General features: G+C 48.5%; 1 protein-coding gene across 1 annotated transcript in view; it reads left to right on the top strand.

Annotated features, from left to right (window-relative positions):
* Positions 1–23,397, top strand: part of LOC129701385 (teneurin-2-like) — a 372,354-nt gene that overhangs the window by 113,984 nt on the left and 234,973 nt on the right. The window contains exon 3 of the mRNA XM_055642523.1: positions 119–357. Within this exon, the coding sequence (XP_055498498.1) occupies positions 119–357 (239 nt within the window). The remainder of the gene's footprint in view (positions 1–118; positions 358–23,397) is intronic.

Raw genomic sequence — 23,397 nt, 5'->3', positions numbered from 1 at the left:
TAAACTGACTTGACTTGACTTGACTTGACTTGACCTATCCAGCTCTCTCTTGCCAATCAGATGATGTGATGTTGGATTGTGTAGTTGCTGGCTGAAGATTGTTCTTCCTCTCTTCCAGGCACTTCCTCTTCAAGACGTCATCTGGGACGACCCCTCTGTTCAGCACCTCGTCGCCGGGCTACCCTCTGACATCCGGCACCGTCTACTCCCCGCCTCCGCGGCTCCTGCCCAGAAGCACCTTCTCCCGCAACGCCTTTAAGCTCAAGAAACCGTCCAAGTACTGCAGCTGGAAATGTGCGGCGCTCTGCTCCATTGCTGCCTCCATCATCCTGGCCATCCTGCTGGCGTACTTCATCGGTACGTATCTCCGCTTTGAATCTCATGTCGACTTGCGGTGTTTGGGAAGGGACAGCAGATTGCTGCGCCACTTGATGGACCGAATGGCCTCATTCTGCTGCGAGAACTCGCAAAGTCTTTGGTTATCACTCACCTTCTCTACCGAGTCTGCATTTGTCTTTCTCAACCAGACATTTGTGAAGTGCATGAGCCGCAGTCAAGTAGTCCAGTTTCCGGCTCACTGGCGCACTAAACCCTGCTACATGTGTAAGAAAGGACTGCAGATGCTGGTACAATCGAAGGTAGACACAAAATGCTGGAGTAACTCAGCGGGTGAGGCAGCAATTCTGGAGAGAAGGAATAGGCGACGTTTCGGGTCGGGACCCTTCTTCACTGATGTAAGGGGAGGGGGCGGGAATGAGATATAATGTAGTCAGGGACAGTAAGGCTAGTGGGAGAACTGGGAAGGGGATGGGGATGGAGAGGGAGGGAAAGCAAGGGCTATCTGAAGTTGGAATAGTCAATGTTTATACTGCTGGGGCGTAAACTACCCAAGCAAAATATGAGGTTATACAGAAAAGCTGGAGAAACTCAGCGGGCACCGAAACCCTTCTTCGGCCCAAAACGTTGCCTATTTCCTTCGCTCCATAGATGCTGCTGCACCCGCTGAGTTTCTCCAGCTTTTCTGTATAACCTTCGATTCTCCAGCATCTGCAGTTCCCTCTTAAACACGAAATATGAGGTGTTGTTCCTCCAATCTGCGCTGGGACTCACTCTGACAGTGGAGGAGGCCCAGGACGGAAAGGTCAGATTGGGAATGGGAGGGGGAGTTGACAATAGACAATAGGTGCAGGAGTAGGCCATTCGGCCCTTCGAGCCAACATGGGGTATAGAGAGGAGGCAGGTACAGGATACTGAGTTGGATGATCAGCCATGATCCTATTGAATGGCGAATGGTGCAGGCTCGAAGGGCCGAATGGCCTCTACTCCTGCACCTATTGTCTATGTTTCTATGAACATAAAATGCTGGAGAAGCTCAGTGGGACAGGCAGCCTCTCTGGAGAGATGGAATAGGTGACTTTTTGGGTCTAGACCCTTTTCAGACGGAGAGTCAGGGGAAATGTAAACCACAGATATACTTCAGACCGTTTGACCTGTTTTTACAAAATGTTAAATGGTCAGCTCGCCATAGACTACAAGACCTACACCAAACCCAAACCAATTAGGAGCAGACGAGGGCATTCGATCCAATTTGTGATCCCAGCTACAAAGACAGACGTGTACAGCAATTCGTTCTTCCCCCGCACAATTAAAGCATGGAATAATCTCCACCCAACTATAGTTACCCAACCAGATGCAACTACATTTAAAGTAGCTCTTTCTCCCCAATAACCCTTTCTGGCTTAAACCCTTCCTTCACCACCTCCAGTTTAAATTCCATTTAGAATATTTTGGAGGACCAGGAAACCAAGAAGAACCAAGACGATGATATAGTGAGATATGGCACAAATGAATGAAAGATATGCAAAAAAAGTAACTATGGTAAAGGAAACTGGCCATTGTTAGCTGTGGACTAAAGGTGAAAACAAGTTTGCGGTATTTGTTCTGCCTCGATTAGAACCACACCAATGTGCACTTTCCAGTACATGAGTCTAGTTTATTGTCACGTGTACCGAGGTACAGTGAAAAGCTTTTGTTGCGCGCTAACCAGTCAGCGGAAAGACAATACGTGATTACAATCGAGCCGTCCACAGTGTACAGATACAGGATAAGGGAATAACATTTAGCGCAAGGTAAAGCCAGCAAAGTCCGATCATTGATAGTCCGAGGGTCACCAATGAGGTAGATAGTAGTTCAGCATTGCTCTCTGGTTGTGGTGGGATGGTTCAGTTGCCTGATAACAGCCGGGAAGGAACTATTCCTGAATCTGGAGATGTGCGTTTTCACACTTCTGTGCCTTTTGCCTGATTGGAGAGGGGAGAAGAGGGAGTGGCCGGGGTGTGACTGGTCCTTGATGATGCTGCTGGCCTTGCCGAGGCAGCGTGAGGTGTAGATGGAGTCAATGGGAGGGAGGTTGGTTTGTGCGATGGTCTGGGCTGCTGTCCACAATTCGCTGCAATTTCTTGCGGTCTTGGATGGAGCTGTTCCCAAACCGTGCTGTGATGCATCGTGATAAGATGCTGTCTACGGCGCATCTGTAGAAGTTGGTGAGAGTTGTCGGGGATATCCTCAAATTTATGAAGCTTTAGTTTTGTTTAGTTTGGAGATACTGTGTGGAAACAGCCCCTTTGTCCCACCAAGACCATAATGGCAAATGATCACCCATAGACTAGTTCTATTGTACACTAGTTATAGAAGCCCTATAACCTACGTACCCGCACGTCTTTGAAATGTGGGAGGAAACCGGAGCACCCGGAGAAAACCCACACGGTCACAAGGAGAACGTACTTTGCGTGGGGTTTACACCGGGTGCTCCGGTTTCCTCCCACACTCCAAAGACGTGCAGGTTTGTGAGATTGTAAATTGTCCCTGTTGTGTAGGATAGTGCTCGTGTACGGGGGGGGAGCGCGGAGTCGTTGGGACAAGGGGCCTGTTTCTGCGCTGTGTCTCTGAACTAATCTAAAGCATGCAGTCTGTACAGACAGCACCCGTAGGCAGGGTCAAACCGGGTCTTTGGTGCTGTAAGGCAGCAACTCTTCCACTGTGCCACCCGCACCTTTAAGGAATTGAATTTAATTGAATACTCTAGAGTCTAGGCAGTCGACAGTAGGCGCAGGAGTAGGCCATTCGGCCCTTCGAGCCAGCATTTGTCACATGAGACAACGCACAGTGAAATTCTTCGCTTGCATACTCACGGTATGGAAATGGCGTTTACAAAGTTACAAAAGCCACCCCATCCCCGCATCCCCGCTAGTTCCCCCTTTGTCCCCCCCCCCCCCCCCCCCCACCGGATTCCCATTGTTCTCCCCCCCCCCCCCCTCACTCACGGCTGCCCCCCCCCTACGCAGGGTCCCCTTTGTTTCCCCCCCCACCACTCCAGCTCTTCCTTTTTTCTTTCCCCCGGCAGCGGCGTCCTCACTTCCACGTGTCCCGTCCTCGTCCATCGGTCGGCGCCGACCTCTCCACTATCGCCGCCGGCGCCCCTCCTGACGCTCTCGGAGGCGCCGCTCCCGGGCCCCAGCCGCGGCGGGTTCCGCAGACTCGCGAGGTTCCGTATCAAGGATTTCCTCAAACAGCGAACTTTCTGTAGCGTTCCCTCCGTGGGCCATTTGATGCCGCCATCTTGCGCAAGATTGATGGCGAAATCAAATCTTTCCAACTCAGATGCCATCTATTTAACCTCAAGGCCCGTTACAATGGCAACTGGTTCAAAACTGATTGACAAAAGTAAGATAAACTAATCCTTCGGCCTGTTCAGAAGGATCAGAGGTGTCTGAAACTTTATTTTCAATTGCCAATTACCTACACTGTTATGGAAGCGAAAATTAAACATGCTTTTAAGATACGCCTGCCACAGAAATATTTAATTACAAATTAATTCTTAAAATGTGCCTCCAACTGTACGATTGAGAGGTTTTGTTGGATTTTTCTGGTCATGAAAGATTTATAAATAGTTCTTACAAATATATTAATTGGATATAAAAAAATCGTACCTTCTTGCGAAACCGGTTTCTTCAACGCATCAACCTCAAGTGATTAAAAACGGGACTTGGTTTTATGAATTTCTATTATTATTCCATATTCATCAAGTAAAGGGGAAATAGTCATCAAATTTTAAGAAACATTTGGATAGGATCGGTTGATATGTTCATGTGATAGGAGCAGAATTAGGCCGTTTGGCCCATCTAGTCCACTCCGCCATTCAATCGTGGCTGATCTATCTCTCGCTCCTAAACTAACCCCATTCTCCTGCCTTCTCCCCATAACCACTGACACGTGTACTAATGAGGCATCTATGAGAGACCTTAGGAAATACAGCCGCTGATGAGACTTCTTCACGAGAACGCCGTCACTCTCGTGAAGAGGTCTCATCAGCGGCTGTATTTCCTATGGTCTCTATGGAGAGCTAACGTCTCACAGCCGCTGCTGCTGTCCTTCTATCGATGCGCCGTGGAAAGTATCCTCACCTATGGAATCCTGCTGTGGTTTGCCAGCTGTACTGTGGCTGAGTGGAGGGCGCTGCAGGGAATTATAAAAACTGCGCAGCGCATTACAAACGCTAACCTGCCCTCCTTGGATAGAAACATAGAAATTAGGTGCAGGAGTAGAGCCCATTCGGCCCTTCGAGCCTGCGCCGCCATTCAATATGATCATGGCTGATCATCCAACTCAGTATCCCGTACCTGCCTTCTCTCCATACCCCTTGATCCCCTTAGCCACAAGGGCCACATCTAACTCCCTCTTAAATATAGCCAATGAACTGTGGCCTCGACTACCCTCTGCGGCAGAGAGTTCCAGAGATTCACCACTCTCTGTGTGAAAAAAGTTCTTCGCATCTCGGTTTTAAAGGATTTCCCCCTTATCCTTAAGCTGTGACCCCTTGTTCTGTACTTCCCTAACATCGGGAACAATCTTCCTGCATCTAGCCTGTCCAACCCCTTAAGAATTTTGTAAGTTTCTATAAGATCCCCTCTCAATCTCCTAAATTCTAGAGAGTATAAACCAAGTTCCGATGCTTGCGCAGGGCCATAAATATCAAGAAGGACACATCCCACCCTGTCAACCACCTTTTTACTCTGCTACCCTCCGTGAGGCGATTCAGGTCTCTGCAGGCTCGCACTGGTAGACTAAAAAATAGTTTCTACCATCGTGCGATAAAAGAGCTTAACTCCAACAGTGAACACTGGGAAGCAAGAAGTAACTTCGAGGAATACCGCTAAATTATTTTAATCTCTTTTAAAAATGTATTTATATTCTACTATTAACTGTACATATGTGCATTGGTGTCGTGTTGTAGTTCTTTTAACGGAGGAGAAGCAAATGGAATTTCGTTGCTCAGTTTTGTGCAATGACAATAAACATATTCTATTCTATTCTATCTATCTCTGCCTTAGAGATAGATAGATTTTGTTACCAATCGGCTGGATTACTGCAATGCACTGTATGTGGGGGTTAGTGGGTCCTCCATCGCCCGTCTCCAGATGGTACAGAATGCAGCTGTACGTCTTTTAACTGGCACACGTAAACATGAGCACATTTTGCACATTTTAGCCTCACTCCACTGGTTGCCTATTCAGTTTAGGATCCATTTTAAAATTCTTTTATTTGCTTTTAAATCCCTGAATGGTCTTGCCCCGCCCTACCTATCTGAGCTTCTACACCCTTATACACCCGCCCACCCGCTCTCTCAGGTCAGATAATCAGCTGCTCCTGAGTGGGCCTAAAACTAAGCTGAAGCTCAGAGGGGACCGTGCCTTTGCCGTGTCGGCACCCAAATTATGGAATGATCTGCCTCTCCACATTAAACAGGCCTCTTCTCTGTCTGTTTTTAAATCACTTCTTAAAACCCATCTCTTCTCCGTGGCCTTTGATACCCAGTAAGATGTCGACTTTATTTATTTACTTGATTTAATTTCGTATTTTTTGATTGCTTTTATTCCGTGGCTATTATTTTTACTCGTGTTTTATGTCTTTTAATTTATTGTTGTATTTCGTATGTAATTTTTACGCCTCATGTGAGCTGTTATGGTGTCCGTTTATGATGTCTTGTTTATTCTTCTGTACAGCAATTTGGTCAACATTGGCTGTTTTAAAGTGCTTAACAAATAAAGTTGGATTGGATTGGATTAGAAATATCCACTGACTTGGCCTCCGCAGCCGTCTGTGGCAATGAATTCCACTGATTCACCACCCTCTGACTAAAGAAATTCCTCCTCATAACCTTCTTAAAGGAACGTCCTATACTTCTGCGGCTATAGAAACATAGAAAATAGGTGCAGGAGTAGGCCATTCGGCCCTTCGAGCCTGCACTGCCATTCAATATGATCATGGCTGATCATCCAAAATCAGTACCCCATTCCTGCATTCTCCCCATATCCCTTGATTCTATTTGCTCTAAGAGCTATATCCAACTCTTTCTTGAAACAATCCAGTGAATTGGCCTCCACTGCCTTCTGCACAGATTCACAACTCTCTGGGTGAAAACGTTTTTCCTCATCTCAGTCCTGAATGGCCGACCCCTTATTTTTAAACTGTGACCCCCTGGTTCTGGACTCCCCCCACAGTGAGAACATTTTTCTAGCATTTGGCCTGTCCAATTCCTAAGAATTGTATATGTTTCCAAAAGATTCCCTCTCATCCTTCTAGATTCCAGTGAGTGGAATAAATACAAGCCCAGTCGATCCATTCTTTCACCATATGTCAGTTCTGCCATTCCCAGAAATTAACCCGAGGCCTCTGGTTCTAGTCTTTCCCACTAGTGGAGACAGCCTCTCCTCATCCAAACTATTCAGAGGGATATGGGCTAAATGCAGGCAGGTGGAACTAGTGTGGATGGGATATGTCGGTCGGTGTGGGCAAGTTGGGCTGAAGGGCCTGTGCCTCAGAGTGGAATTCCCTGCCTCGGTGGGCGGTGGTGGCCGGTTCTCTGGATACTTTCAAGAGAGAGCTAGAGAGGGCTCTTAAAAATAGCGGAGTCAGGGGATATGGGGAGAAGGGGGTACTGATTGAGGATGATCAGCCATGATCACATTGAATGGCGGTGCTGGCTCAAAGGGCCGAATGGCCTACTCCTGTACCTATTGTTTATTGTCTGTTGACCTGCATGGGTTTTCTCCGAGATCTTCAGTTCCTCCCACACTCCAAATACGTATAGGTATGTAGGTAAATTGGCTTGGTATAGTGGAAATATTGTCCTTAGTGTGTGTAGGATAGTGTAGATGCGGACTCGATGGGCAGAAGGGCCTGTTTCCGCGCTGTATCTATTGTCTATAGTCTATTGTCTGTACGACTCTATGACTCCATAACTCTAAATGATTACAACATCTTATTAAGTATCAAAGAAATTCCCTTTGTGGCTGTGTTATTCCAAGACTTAATTGGAGACAATCAAAGATTTAAAAAGTTGACATTATAATAACAGTGAATTTTTTGATGAATAATTGCTCTCAGCGAGATGTGTCCAGGCAACTCCACAGCAGTAACGTGCAGGAAGGAACTGCAGATGCTGGTTTACACTGAAGATAGACACAAAATGCTGGAGTAACTCAGCGGGACAGGCGGCATCTCTGGAGAGAAGGAATGAGTGACGTTTTGGGTCGGAACTGAAGAAGGGTCTTAACCCGAAAAGTCACACATTCCTTCCATCCAGAGTTGCTGCCTGTCCCTCTGAGTTGTCTGTCTGCAGCAGTAAGAGTGCCTTTTGTAAGGAACGATATCAGATCAAATTCCAACATCACCATCACAGCCAGATTTTTAGCAGCACCAGTATCAGTTGTATTTTTGATAGGTTATTTAATTTTCCACCTTCCCTTCGACTGACGAGTGAGTGTCGGGTCGTCAACTGTCCCGTATTAGCCGGGACATCCCGTATATTGGGCTAAATTGGTTTGTCGCGTACGGGACCGCCCTTGTCCCGTATTTGACCGCTACTACTCGGGTCAAGGGGACTGTCGTGTCGGAGCGTCGCTTCTGGCCCCCGCCTCACCCCGTCCTGACGTAGTGCAGCCCATGGAGTGCAGCAGCAGCAGCAGCAGCAGCAGCGCCTCGACCGTGAGCCCCGTCAGTCGGTCGGCAGCCCGGCCAGCTGTCCGACCTTCATAGAAAACATAGAAACATAGAAATTAGGTGCAGGAGTAGGCCATTCGGCCCTTCGAGCCTGCACCGCCATTCAATATGATCATGGCTGATCATCCAACTCAGTATCCCGTACCTGCCTTCTCTCCATACCCCCTGATCCCCTTAGCCACAAGGGCCACATCTAACTCCCTCTTAAATATAGCTGAATTATTACAGGCCCGCACTTAGGGTTGCCACATTCTCGCTGCCAAATAAGGGACCAAAGGGACCTTCGCTTACCGCCGACACCACCGCCACCCCTCCTTCCCATGGCCAATCTTCGGCTCATGAGTTGGACGGAGCACCGGACTTTGCACGCCACGTCGCGCGGCCCCCGGGCCAAAACTCCTCAGCTGGCCCGCCGGGTGGGCTTTGTGTACAGTCCAGCACCCGGGGCCAACTCATCATTCACCCAGACACGGCCCAGTCGGTCAACGAATTGCCGTCGGGAAGTTGTCCCTTATTTTGACCTTTGGTCCCTTATTTGGCAGCGAGAATGTGGCAACCCTAAGTGCGGGCCTGTAATAATTCAACCCAGAGTTGAAGGGAAGAGTGAACACTAGGCCCCACTTGCAGCCTGTCCGCCAGCCTGCCCTCTTCAGAGGGAAAATTATCAACTGCTTCTTTCCCTGCGAATGGTTCATTCACTCCTCTCCCCCTCATTCAAGAAGTTCTCCCGAGTTTCCCCTGATTCGAACTCGGAGATTTACGGTAATGGCCACTCGTCGGTACTCGGGGCTCTCGTGGACATTTGTCAACGTGTTGAAAAATCTTCACGAGCTTACCGCGTTTCCCGAGTACCTGCCGTTAGCGGTTACGAGCCGCTAAGAGACGTCCCCGAGCTCCGACGTACCCGCTACGTACATTCTACGCACTCACCACGAGTTTGATTTATTTTTAAACTTGGGAGAGCTCTTGAATTAGCTCGTACAGTGGGACAGGCCCTTTATTGTTATTACCCAGCCATTATTAAATCGTCACTCTTAAAAAACAGTCAAATGCTGTTTCCTGTGGTGGGTAAATATTATAAATGACTTAAGAATCTGTTAAACCCCTCCTGCCTGCCCTAAACTCGCAATTAAAAAGCCAGTGAATTAGCACTAAAACAGCAGGCGATAATACTGAGCTGGCCTAACACTGAGTACTGATCCAGTCTGTTCATAGTAAACCATGACGGCCTGAGATATGAGTTTTCGATGATTTTGCAAAACTCCAAGGAGGTTGGTCTTGGAGGGGAGGATGCTCCTCAAACTGCGGAGCATCCTGGACTATAGGGCTCACTCCTTCCGTGACACACTGGTCATCCTGAGGAGCACCTTCAGCAACAGACTGGTTCCACCAAGATGCAGCACAGAACGCCACAGGAGATGCTTCTTCCCCGTGGCTATCAAACTGTACAACTCCACCCCCTTCTGTCGTGGGGTAGACTGACTCCCCTCCACCCAATCTTTGTACATCCCCAATCCTTTCCACTTGTCACTTTAATTTCATGTTTCATCTATTTTCTGTTTTACGACTGTTGGCAGATCAACTTCCCTCCTGGGAGAAATAAAGCTCTATCGTAAAAAAGAGAGCGTGATAGACTAGCGGTGGCGTTGGAACGTGCTACTCCCCGCGTGCGTTCCCCGACGTGGCTCTGTGATCCGCCATTACCTTCACTCCACTCCTTTAAATCTTTATTTCAACAGCGGCATTTCTTACACCAATGGGCCTGTCCTCCTTAGGATCAGCCATGATTGAATGGGGGAGTCATCAGAGTCATAGAGTGATACAGTGTGGAAACAGGCTCTTCGGCCCAACTTGCCCACACCGGCCAACAATATCCCATCTACACTAGTCCCACCTGCCTGCGTTTGGCCCATATCTCTCCAAACCTGTCCAATCCATGTACCTGTCTAATTGTCTCTTAAACAATGGGATAGTCCCAGCCTCAACTACCGCCTCTGGCAGCTCGTTCCATACACCCACCACCCTTTTTGTAAAAATTGTTTACCCCTCAGATTCCTATTAAATCTTTTCCCCTTCACCTTGAACCTGTGTCCTCTGGTCCTCGATTCCCTTACTCTGGGCAAGAGACTGTGCATCTTCCTGATCTATTCCTCTCATGATTTTGTACACCTCTATAAGGTCGCCCCTCATCCTCCTGCGCTACATGGAATGGAGACCTGGCCTACTCAACTTTTCCCTATAGCTCACACCCCCTAGTCCTGGCAACATCCTCGTAAATGGGCCGAATGGCCTAATGGGCCCTGTCCCACTTTGGCGACTCTGGAATTCCCCTACAACACCTGTCGACAACCTACGACAGCAAAAACTGTCGCCGAAAAATTTTCAACATGTTGAACATTTTGTGGCAGTCACCTGTAGTTGCCCAAAAAATCGCCCAAGTGGGACAAGCCTGTAATTCTACTCCTATCACTTATGACCTGAAGATCACCCCTCGCAGCAGCTTCCAGGAACCCACCACTCTCTGTGTAAAGAAAATTTGCCCCGCACTTCCCCTTCAAACGTTTCCCCTTTCGACCTAAAGCTACGTCCTCTGGTCTTTGTCATTTCCTCGCTGAGGGAAGAAGGTTCTGACTGTCCACCCCGTTGATGCCTCTCAGAATTTTGTGTACGGGCGCCTTCGGGTTTCACACAAGGCGTTACGTGCGTGAAAAACACGCGCGTCCGTCAAAACCGTGTAAAATAAACTTACAGGTGTAAATTAAACATCTCCACGGCTACGCTGTCGGCCGTAAATTTGAGCGAGATGTTCCAAACATGCGGGCGCGTAAATCAAGCTTTGGTATGAAAGGAACGAGCACATTATTTCAAAACCGCATAAAAACCATAAACCCACGTAAAAGACAAAATGTGTCGGAAGTAACTCAGCGGGAGAAGCAGCATCTCTGGAGAGAAGGAATGGGTGACGTTTAGGGTTGAGACCCTTCTTCGGACTGAGGGTCAGGGGAGAGGGAGACCTCGAAGGGCCGAATGGCCTACTCCTGCACCTCTTGTCTATTGTCCATTGCAACGGCAGAGTTGCTGCCTCACGGCCTCAGAGACCCAGGTTCGATCCTGTCCTCGGGTGCTGTCTGTTCGGACTTGGTACGTTCTCCCTGTGACTGCGTGGGTTCGTTCCAGCTTCCTCCCACGTTTCAAAGATGTACAGGTTTGTCTGACGAAAGGTCTCGACCCGAAACGTCACCCATTCCTCTCTCCAGAGATCCAGAGATGCTGCCTGTCCCGCTGAGTTACTCCGGCATTTGTGTCTAACCGCGGGTAAAAGCCAAGGTGTCTGGCCTCCTACCATTACTGCTTTTCACAGTTCTCGGTTTCATGCGGAACCGACAGCTTTAACCTGTTCAAAGTTGTGGAAGATACAAGAAATAAGATGGCGTCCACCACAGGCGACTATCACTGAAGAAGGGTCTCGACCCGAAACGTCACTTATTCCTTCGCTCCATAGATGCTGCCTCACCCGCTGAGTTTCTCCAGCATTTTTGTCTACCTTCGATTTTCCCAGCATCTGCAGTTCCTTCTCAAACATCTTAAAATCATGTATCTGTACACTGTAAATGGTTCGATTGTAATCACGTATTGTCCTTCCGCTGACTGGATAGCACGCAGCAAAAGCTTTTCACTGTACCTCGGTACACGTGACAATAAACTAGACTGACTACCTAGCTAACGAAAGTTGGTTTTGTTTAGTTTACTTTAGAGATACAGCGTGGAAACATGCCCCCATCAGCCAAACCGTGTCCGCGCCGACCAGCGATCACCCCGTACACTAGCACGATCCTACAGTAACCGACAGACCTGCACGTCTTTGGAGTGTGGGCGGAAACCGGAGCACCCGCAGAAAACCCACGCAGGTCACGGGGAGAACGTACAAACTCCGTACAGACAGCACCCCGAGTCAGGATCAATAAACAATAGACAATAGGTGCAGGAGTAGGCCATTTGGCCCTTCAAGCCAGCACCGCCATTCAATGTGATCATGGCTGATCATCCCCAATCAGTACCCCATTCCTGCCTTCTCCCCATATCCCCTGATTCCGCTATTTTTAAGAGCTCGTCTCCGTTCTAAATGGCCTACCCCTTATTCTCAAACTGTGTGGCCCCTGGTTCTGGACTCCCCCAACATCGGGAACATGTTTCCTGCCTCTAGTGTGTCCAAGCCCTTAACAATCTTTTATGTTTCAATGAGAGTCCCTCTCATCCTTCTAAACTCCAGAGTGTACAAGCCAAGCTGCTCCATTTTCTCAGCATATGACAGTCCCGCCATCCCGGGAATTAACCTAGTCTCGAACCCGGGTCTCTGGCGCTGTGAGGCGGCAACTCTACCGCTGCGCCACCGTGCCGCCCTTGTGAAATCGCGGTGTGTTTGTAAACAGGCGTGGGGCAACAGTGTGTCAGTCAGAAATATTTGAGCGCTGGCAGTCATGCTTAACAGCACTGCTTTTTTTTTTCATGGTAGTTTTAATTCATTGCTGACACTGTTCACTGAGTTGCATTTGTGTTCTCAAAGTAAGCTGGCGTTGGCAGTTCCACTATTGAGGCTGCCATTTGCAAAGGAAATATTTGCGTTTTTTAAAAAAAATCAAAAGTTTGCAGATGAATCACTTCCATGCATCCATTATATACTCTGCATAAAATCTTCTGTGGCTCACAATCAGATTACAGCCCTCGACCAACTGTTCATGAAGCTGGATTTAAAGTGCATGAACACTTTAGACTTTACAGCGCGGAAACGGGCCATTTGGTTTATGCCAACGGCACCCAAGGGCAGCTGTCCACGCGGAGTTTGCACGTTCTCCCTGTGACTGCGTGGGTACAGGGTCTTGGTGAGACCACACCTGGAGTATTGCATACAGTTTTGGTCTCCAAATCTGAGGAAGGACATTATTGCCATAGAGGGAGTGCAGAGAAGGTTCACCAGACTGATTCCTGGGATGTCAGGACTGTCTTATGAAGAAAGACTGGATAGACTTGGTTTATACTCTCTAGAATTTAGGAGATTGAGAGGGGATCTTATAGAAACTTCTTAAGGGGTTGGACAGGCTAGATGCAGGAAGATTGTTCCCGATGTTGGGGAAGTCCAGTACAAAGGGGTCACAGCTTAAGGATAAAGGGGAAATCCTTTAAAACCGAGATGAGAAGAACTTTTTTCACACAGAGAGTGGTGAATCTCTGGAACTCTCTGCCACAGAGGGTAGTTGAGGCCAGTTCATTGGCTATATTTAAGAGGGAGTTAGATGTGGCCCTTGTGGCCAAGGGGATCAGAGGGTATGGAGAGAAGGCAGGTACGGGATACTGAGTTGGATGATCAGCCATGATCATATTGAATGGCGGTGCAGGCTCGAAGGGCCGAATGGCCTACTCCTGCACCTAATTTCTATGTTTCTATGTTTTTCTCCGGGTGCTCCGGTTCCCTCCCACACTCCAAAGACGTGCGTGCGGGTTTGTAGGTTAATTGGCTTGGGTCAAATTGTAAATTGTCCCCAGTGTGTGCAGGATAGTGTTAGTGTGCGGGGTCGCTGGTCGGCGTGGACCAGGGTGGGCCACAAGGTCATAGGTGATAGGAGCAGAATTAGGCCGTTCGGCCCATCGAGTCTACTCCGCCGTTCAATCGTAGCTGATCTATCTCTCCCTCCGAACCCCATTCTCCTCCCTTCTCCCCGTAACCTCTGACAGCTGCAGCAAAGGGCCTGTTTCCGTGCTGTATCTCTAACCTGACACTAAACTAAAGTAAAACGATTAGAACCTTCGGACCTCAGGTGGAATGAGGAAAAATCAAACTTCCTTCTTCCAGTCCTTCTGCAGTTGTACAGGGCCCTAGTGAGACCACACCTGGAGTATTGTGTGCAGTTTTGGTCCCCTAATTTGAGGAAGGACATTCTTGCCAGTGAGGGAGTGCAACGTAGGTTTACAAGGTTAATTCCCGGAATGGCGGGACTGTCATAGGCTGAGAGAATGGAGCAGCTGGGCTTGTACACTCTGGAGTTTAGAAGGATGAGAGGCTATCTTATTGAAACTTATAAGATTGTTAAGGGCTTGGACACGCTAGAGGCTGGAAACATGTTCCTGATGTTGGAGGAGTCCAGAACCAGGGGCCACAGTTTAAGAATAAGGAGTAAGCCATTTAGAACGGAGACGAGGAAACACTTTTTCTCACAGAGAGTAGTGAGTCTGTGGAATTCTCTGCCTCGGAGGGCGGTTCTCTGCATGCTTTCAAGAGAGAGCTAGATAGGGCTCTTAAAGGTAGCAGAGTCAGGGGAGAAGGCAGGAATGGGGTACTGATTGGGGATGATCAGCCATGATCATATTGAATGGCGGTGCTGGCTCGAAGGGCCGAATGGCCTCCTCCTACACTTATTATCTATTGTCTAAGTCTGCAAATTGTATTGTGTCGGAAGGGATGTCTGTCTGACAGGCTGAGTTCCCCCAGCTTTTTGTGCGAGTCTTCAGTAAATTGTCCCTAGTGTGTGTGTGTCGGGTAGTGTGGGTGTACATTTTTCATCTCGCTGCGTCTCTGAAGCTTGTATCCATATCTTTCCTCATTCCTGCAGAGTCAGTGATTGACCCAATTTCCTTTCGAGTCTACCGACACTGTCAGCAGTTACAGCTCTAGGTGGCCAGCCCTTTCCATAAATCAAAAACTCAGAGCGTGACAAAGTTATTTCTGAAGTCTGGTTGGGATCTCTTTGGATTCCAAACATGTACTCCAGTTTTAAGGGGTTAATCTTGCACAAAAGCCAAAGCCTTTTTGCCATCAGTTCCCCACGTCTTTGTTTCCAGAACTTGGATCCCTCCTGTCAATCATCCCCAACACCGGGAACAATCTTCCTGCATCTAGCCTGTCCAACCCCTTAAGAATTTTGTAAGTTTCTATAAGATCCCCCCTCAATCTTCTAAATTCTAGAGAGTATAAACCAAGTCTATCCAGTCTTTCTTCATAAGACAGTCCTGACATCCCTGGAATCAGTCTGGTGAACCTTCTCTGCACTCCCTCTATGGCAAGAATGCCCTTCCTCAGATTTGGAGACCAAAACTGTACGCAATACTCCAGGTGTGGTCTCACCAAGACCCTGTACAACTGCAGTAGAACCTCCCTGCTCCTATACTCAAATCCTTTTGCTATGAAAGCTAACATACCATTCGCTTTCTTCACTGCCTGCTGCACCTGCATGCCTACTTTCAATGTTTAAGAGGGAACTGCAGATGCTGGAGAATCGAAGGTTACACAAAAAAGCTGGAGAAACTCAGCGGGTGCAGCAGCATCTATTCTTCGCTCCATAGATGCTGCTGCACCCGCTGAGTTTCTCCAGCTTTTTTGTGTAACCTGCCTACTTTCAATGACTGGTGTACCATGACACCCAGGTCTCGCTGCATCTCCCCTTTTCCTAGTCGGCCACCATTTAGATAATAGTCTGCTTTCCTGTTTTTGCCACCAAAATGGATAACCTCACATTTATCCACATTATACTGCATGTACTAAGATGTTGGTGAGGCTGCATTTAGACTATTGTCACCAGTTCTGGGCACCGTGTTACAGAATAGATATTGTCAAGCTGGAAAGGGTGCAGAGAAGAGAAGATTTACAAGGGCCTGAGCTACAGGGAGAGATTGAGCAGGCTGGGACTCTATTCCTTGGAGCGCAGGAGGATGAGGGGTGATCTTACAGAGTCGTATAAAATGATGAGAGGAATAGATCGGGTCTCTTGACCAGAGTAGGTGAATCGAGAAGCAGAGGACATGGGTTTAAGGTGAGGGGTGGCCAAGATTTAATCGGAAGCTGAGGGGAAAATCTGTACATGTTGGCCGATGGTCCTGTTTGACTCTATGGATTGGGTAGTATATGCGTGACTTTTCTACTTCCCAAAGTTCCTGTGTTGCTTGTGTTCTGGTCCCGCATTGTTAAACGCGAGCCTTCTGAGGGTTGACACTCAATTAGTCACAAGATGACACGACCTTGTTGCTGATTCTTCATGTTTAATGGGTTTACGGATGAAATAATCGTTTGAAGTTTTTTCAACAAGGGATGCATATAATTGGAATTGTGATCCAAGTTGCTTCCCCCCCACCAAAGGCAGTGATATGATATGCAAATACATTTTCGGCAACCTATTCATGGGACAGCAATAGACAATAGACAATAGGTGCAGCAGTAGGCCATTCGGCCCTTCGAGCCAGCACCGCCATTCAATGTGATCATGGCTGATCATCCCCAATCAGTACCCCGTGTTGGGGGAAGTCCAGGACAAGGGGTCACAGCTTAAGGATAAGGGGGAAATCCTTTAAAACCGAGATGAGAAGAACTTTTTTCACACAGAGAGTGGTGAATCTCTGGAACTCTCTGCCACAGAAGGTAGTTGAGGCCAGTTCATTGGCTATATTTAAGAGGGAGTTAGATGTGGCCCTTGTGGCTAAGGGGATCAGGGGGTATGGAGAGAAGGCAGGTACAGGATACTGAGTTGGATGATCAGCCATGATCCTATTGAATGGTGGTGCAGTCTCGAAGGGCCGAATGGCCTACTCCTGCACCTATTTTCTATGTTTCTATGTTTCCCTGACTCCGCTATCTTTAAGGGCCCTATCTAGCTCTCTCTTGAAAGCATCCTGAAAGCTCTCTTGAAAACAATGGTGCCCCGAACTATCTATCTATCTACATATTACAAAGACTCTCATCTTGTTTGGATGTCTGTCTGTCTGTCTGCGTGCCTGTGAGATCCTGAAATTACGCCAAAACGGTACACGATAGCGCTAACATTTTTGCACCACCTTACTCACAATTGTCCTGTCCTGTGTTTTCAGATCCTTCAGATTGATGTTATATTTTACAAGTTATTCACAATTTTATACTTTGCAAATTCAAGTTTAAGGAAAATTTAGCAGCTATTGGGATCCAAATCCTTGCTGTTGCTTGCAACAAAGTTGAAATCCAGGAACACTCAGTTATGCCAGCAAATGTTAAACTTTTAAAAACAGAACAGCAGGGGAGGGAGTGCAGGGGAAGTGGATTTTTTTTCAGCCCTGGCAGCAAGTGCTTGCATTTTTTAAAAGATAAAGAAGAGGGAGGATGAGGGGCTATGGGTGAGTGGTGGAATATTGCGTTGGGGAGCGGGTTGGGTTGGGGGACCAGACCTCTCTCCCCCCCTCTCCCTCCCCTCCTCTCTCTTCCTCCCCTCTTCTCTCTCCCCCTCTCTCTCTCTCCCCTCTCTCTCCCTCTCCTCCCTCTCTCTCCCCTCCTCTCTCTCTCCCTCTCTCCCTCTCTCTCCCCCTCTCTCCCTCTCTCTCTCTCCCCCCTCTCTCCCCTCTCTCCCCTCTCTCTCCCCCGCCCGTAGTCGGGATCGAACCCGGGTCGATGACGTTGTGAGGCAGCAACTCTACCGCTGCGCCAACGGGACAAAGGTTCAGAATTCTCACTCAGTGGCAGAAAAACAAAGTGTGAAATATTTGAGTGGAAGAGTTAGTGATACAGCGTGGAAACAGGCCCTTTATTCCCCCCTTCATGGCAAGTTTATGAGGGCTTTTGGACAATTTTCCAAAAAAAAACCATCCTGTTCTCGCCCCCATTCCCAAGATTCTTCACGGGATTCCCTTCATCATGTGTCTGTACACTGTGGATGCCTCGATTGTAATCATGTGTTGTCTTTCCGCAGACTGGTTAGCATGCAACAACAGGGGAGAGAGGGAGGGGGGGGGGAGAGGGGGGAGGGAGAGGGGGGAGGCCGGTTCTCTGGAGAGAGAGGCAGAGAGAGAGAGGGTGAAGGGGAACGGGAGTAGAGATGGGGAGAGAGTAGGGGAGGGGAGAGAGAGGGCAGAGTGAAAGAGGGAGGGAGAGAGAGAAGGGGAAGGGGGGAAGAAAGGAGGGGGTGGAGAGAGGGGGGAGAGAGGGGGGAGATGGTGGGGGAGATGGGGTAGTAGACAGGGGGGGAGAGAGGAGGGAGTATTTGTCAGTGAGAGAGAGGGGAGAGAAAGGACTTAAAGTGATCCAGAGAGAGAAGGGGAAGGGGGGAGAGGGAGTAGGGGGGAGAGAGGGGGGGAGAGAGACGGGGGAGAGGGTGGGGGGAAATGGGGTAGACAGGGGGGGAGAGAGAGGAGGGAGTGAGAGAGAGGGGAGAGACGGGAAAGGGAGGGAGAGAGGCAGAAAAACAAAGAGGGAGAGAGGGGGGAAGAGGGTGGGGGAAATGGGGTAGACAGGGGGGGAGAGAGGAGGGGAGGGCTTTTGGACAATTTTCCAAGAGAGAAACCATCCTTTTCTCGCCCCCATTGGGGAGAGAGAGAGAAAGTGGGTCTTTCCGCTGACTTTGGGAGAGGGGGGGGGAGAGGGAGGGGGGAGAGAGAGGGGAGAGAGGGGAGAGAGGGGGAGAGTGGGGAGAGAGGAGTGAGAGAGAGGAAGGAGAGAGGGAGAGTGGGGAGAGAGAGAGGAGGGTGGAGAGAGTCAGTGAGGGGGGTAGTGAAAGAGGGAGGGAGAGGAGAAGTAAGGGGGGGGGAAAGGGGGGTAGAGAGAGAAAGAGAGATGAGGAGCGAGGGGGGAAAAGGAGGAGTGACCGAGAGGGGAGAGAAAAGTGGGGAGAGAGAGAGGGGGGAGAGTCAGTGAGAGGGGGTAAGGGGGGAGAGAGAAAGAGAGATGGGGAGCGAGGGGAAAAATGGGGGAGAGAGGGGGCAGGAGGGTACACAGTCAGATCTTTTACACGTACGCATGAGAATAAACTAAACTAAGACGCAACTCCCTTCACCTGTTGTCGACGGAAGGTTAGCTACCCGTCACATCTGTAAACTCTGACAATTCCTCGACACTTATCGTTCTTGGGCTCATAGAAACGTAGAAACCAGGTGCAGGAGTAGGCCATTCGGCCCTTCGAGCCTGCCCCGCCATTCAATACCATCATGGCCGATCATCCAAAATCAGTTCCTGCTTTTTCTCCCCATACCCCTTGATTCCGTTAGCCCTAAGAGCTAAATCTAACTCTCTCTTGAACACATCCAGTGAACTGGCCTCCGGCTGCCTTCGGTGGCGGAGAATCCCACAGACTCACGACTCTCTGGGTGATGAAGTGTTTCCTCGTCTCAGTCCAAAAATGGCTCGACCCCTTCTCGCGAGCTGCATCCGATAGAGACCGCCATCTCCGACTCAGGTTTCCAGCGGCTTGACTTCTGCCCATAAACACAATCCCCGTGAAGGCGTTTTGGACTTTTTTTAATATGTTAAAGATGCAAACTAAATTGAACCTGTTGTTGGTGAAACAGGATGTCGGTTCCCATCTGTTCTCTCTTCTCCCTCCTATCCTTTGCTGTTCCGTTATGTAAATATGTCAACAACAAAAAAACTCCACTGTTTATTTTCAATTTTTAGTGTAAACATTAGCATAGAAGCTGCTCTTCAAATATTAAATGCGCAATATTATCACAGACATGGTCTTTGCTGATTCATTGATTGAAATGAGAGCTCCTGCAAAAATAAACTGAGTGGGATAGCAGGGATCTCGTTGACAACTTGTATTTTAATTAAATATCGTATTTAAAACATGGGCTTCGAGCAATGTCTGCCGGCTTTAAACCTTGACGGGCAGTTTTGAAGATTCCACACAGGCTAGCAAGCAGAGTGTTATTACTGAGCAAGGTATGTTGCTCAGCGCTCAGTCCGAAGAAGGGCCTCGACCCGAAACGTCGCCTATTCCTTCGCTCCATAGATGCTGCCTCATCCGCTGTGTTTCTCCAGCATTTTTGTCAACTTAAGACATTTTGCAAGACAGGGGAGGCACGGTGGCGCAGGGTTTTGGCCCGAAACGTTGCCTATTTCCTTCGCTCCATAGATGCTGCTGCACCATAACTCAGCGGGTCAGGCAGCATCTGTGGAGAACATGGATAGGTGACGTTTCACAGAGTGCTGGAGTAACTCAGCGGGTCAGGTAGCATCTGTGGAGAACATGGATAGGTGACGTTTCAAGAGTGCTGGAGTAACTCAGCGGGTCAGGCAGCATCTGTGGAGAACATGGATAGGTGACGTTTCACAGAGTGCTGGAGTAACTCAGCGGGTCAGGCAGCATCTGTGGGGAACATGGATAGGTGACGTTTCACAGAGTGCTGGAGTAACTCAGCGGGTCAGGCAGCATCTGTGGGGAACATGGATAGGTGAAGTTTCACAGAGTGCTGGAGTACCTCAGCGGGTCAGGCAGCATCTATGGAGCTAAGGAAATAGGTAACGTTTCGGGTCGAAACCCTTCCGGGTTTCGGCCCGAAACGTTGCCTATTTCCAGAAGGGTTTTGTCCCGAAACGTTGCCTATTTCCTTAGCTCCATAGATGCTGCTGCACCATAACTCAGCGGGTCAGGCAGCATCTGTGGAGAACATGGATAGGTGATGTTTCACAGAGTGCTGGAGTAACTCAGTGGGTCAGGGCACACTTCTTAGCATCTGCACACAATGGTGTCGGTCTTGTTGCCTCTTGTCCGTGGTGGGGGAAAGATTGGCGGAAGCAGGGCTGCGACGTGAATGCTCTTTCCTTGACCCCTACACCTCTATAAGATCACCCCTCATCCTCCTGCGCTCCAAGGAATAAAGTCCTGTCCTGCCCGAGCTCTCTTGTATAGCTCAGACCGTCCAGTCTTGGCAATAACGTCTTTGTAAATCAGTGTTGCACTCTGCCTAGCTTCAACACAGGAGGCATGAGTGTTTCATTGTCATTGTATGTACTGACAAAATGAATGATGAACTTCTCACTTACAGCAGCATAACAGGCATGAAAACAGTTCATGCTTAGTTTTATTAATTTTGACATGGGTAGTACAGTGAAAAGCTTTGCTTTGCCAGCTATGCAAGCAGATTCGATATACCTTACTGAAATACAATCAGAATACAAACTCAGGTAGAATTGATCGAGCAAAGAGATTGTTTGGACCATTGGTCGGGGAACCTTTCCATGTTGGAATGCCACATTACGTTAGCTGTAATCTAATAAGGCCGCATCCAAGAAACTTCAAAGGTGGACAAAAGTGTTGGAGAAACTCAGCGGGTGCAGCAGCATCTATGGAGCGAAGGAAATAGGCGACGTTTCGGGCTGAAACCCTTCTTCAGACTGATGTGATGGTGGGGGGGGGGTGAGGGGGGGTGGGGGGGGGGGGGGGGGGGAATAGGAGAAGAAAGGAGAAAGGAAGAGGAGGAACCAGAGGGCTGAGGGAGAGCTGAGAAGGGGAGGAGACAGCAATGGCTACTGGAGTCAATGCTGTCTCCTCCCCTTCTCAGCTCTCCCTCAGCCCTCGAACTCCTGTTCCAGCGAGTCTTCCCCCCCCCCCCCCAAGTTAAGTCAAGTCAAGTCAAGTCAGTTTGTCACATACACATACGAGATGTTCAGTGAAATGAAAGTGGCAATGCTCGCGGACTTTTGTGCAAAAGACAAACAACAAAACAACCAAACAAATTATAAACACAATCATAACACACATATTCTTTTACATAATAAATAATAGAAGGAAAAAAAACGTTCAGTAGAGTTAGTCCCTGGTGAGATAGGCGTTTACAGTCCGAATTGCCTCTGGGAAGAAACTCCTTCTCAACCTCTCCGTTCTCACTGCATGGCAACGGAGGCGTTTGCCTGACCGTAGCAGCTGGAACAGTCCGTTGCAGGGGTGGAAGATGTCTCTCATGATTTTGTTTGCTCTGGAGTTGCACCTCCCCACCCTCACATCAGTCTGTAGAAGGGTTTCGGCCCGAAACGTTGCCTATTTCCTTCGCTCCAATGATGCTGCTGCACCCGCTGAGTTTCTCCAGCACTTTGAAGTTTCCTGGATGCGGCCTTATTAGATTACAGCTAACTTAATGTGGCATTCCAACATGAAAAGGTTCCCCACCCCTGGTCCAAACACTCTGTATTTTTCTCTTTGCTCGATCAATTGTACCCCTGGAATAGGGGCAGGCCGCCAGCTAGGGCAGAGCCCTCTACCGCCTGTCTCTGTGACTTGCGGATGGCCAAGCGATCTGTCTTACAGGGTACAAGTTGGTGCTAAACTAATGCTAAATTGATGGAAAGCTAATCATTTTTATCACATTATAAATTCCTGGGCTGTCAGCAACATCACTTTGTTTAGACACGTGCTTAAGATCTTTATATAAATATTCAGATTAGTTTGGAAATAAACAGGCCAACCGAGTCCACACCGACCATCGATGTCTGAAGAAGGGTCTCGGCCCGAAACGTCACCTCTTCCCTCATCTCCACAGATGCTGCCTGACCAGCTGAGTCAAACCCCTGTCCCACTGTACGAGTTCATTCCAAGAGCTCTCCCGAGTTTGCCCTGATTCGAACTCGGAGATTTACGGTAATGGCCACTCGTCGGTACTCGGGGCTCTCGTGGACATTTTTCAACATGTTGAAAAATCTTCGCGAGTCTTCCCGTGCTTACCTGCCGTTAGCGAGTCTTCCCGAGTACCTGCCGTCAGCGTTACGAGCCGCTAAGAGACGTCCCCGAGCTCCGACGTACCCGCTACGTTCATTCTCCGCGCTTACCACGAGTTTGATTTTTTTTTTAAACTCGGGAGAGCTCTTGGAATGAACTCGTACCGTGGGACAGGGCTATTACTCCAGCATTTTGTGTCTTATCTTCAGTGTAAGCCGGCATCTGCAGTTCCTTCCCACACATCCCACTTTGCCACCCTGACTGATAAAGGCATGGCATGTCATGACGGAGCCTTGCGGATGTCCTCAGATAGGAGTTTGATGTCCAGATAAATCACACCGCTGGACCTGGGTCAGAACAGGAGAAGATTCAACTGCTGTTTCGGAACGAGTTCTGAGCAGTTCGCAGCTGTGATGAATAATAGCCCTCCCTGAATGGGCCAAACATATCACTTGATGGGCAATCTAATCCAAACATTAGACCCACAGATATTTGGTGATTAAAACTGAGCGTCTAATAAGCAGACGAAACAATCTGATTATTACAGGGACATTTATTGCACTAGCTGTCACAATCCCAATGTTTGCCAATCGCGTTGTAGACTGGGGAAATTACTTTAATGATCTACTTCCAGTTTGCACCAAATGATATTTCTCTCTTTGTCAGAGTTTCTGTGCTTGGAGCTGCTCTCGGCCAGGCTGGGGCCCAATTAGTTCCCACCCAGCTCATTTCATTATCATTTGGCCCAAAGAAGTAATAAGGTCTGAGGTACTTAGACAAGCGGAGAGAGAAAAAAAAAAAAAAGATCATTATCAAATCTCTTATGAAATATTAAAAGAAATTAAGTTAATTGCCCCTGCCTGCTTATGTTGTATTATTTGTTTAAACAAATATATTCATA

Source organism: Leucoraja erinacea, chromosome 11 (assembly GCF_028641065.1).
Source record: "Leucoraja erinacea ecotype New England chromosome 11, Leri_hhj_1, whole genome shotgun sequence".
Lineage (NCBI taxonomy): Eukaryota > Metazoa > Chordata > Chondrichthyes > Rajiformes > Rajidae > Leucoraja > Leucoraja erinaceus.
The sequence above is the reverse complement of the archived record's forward strand: the minus strand, read 5'-3'. Positions and strand labels throughout refer to the sequence as shown.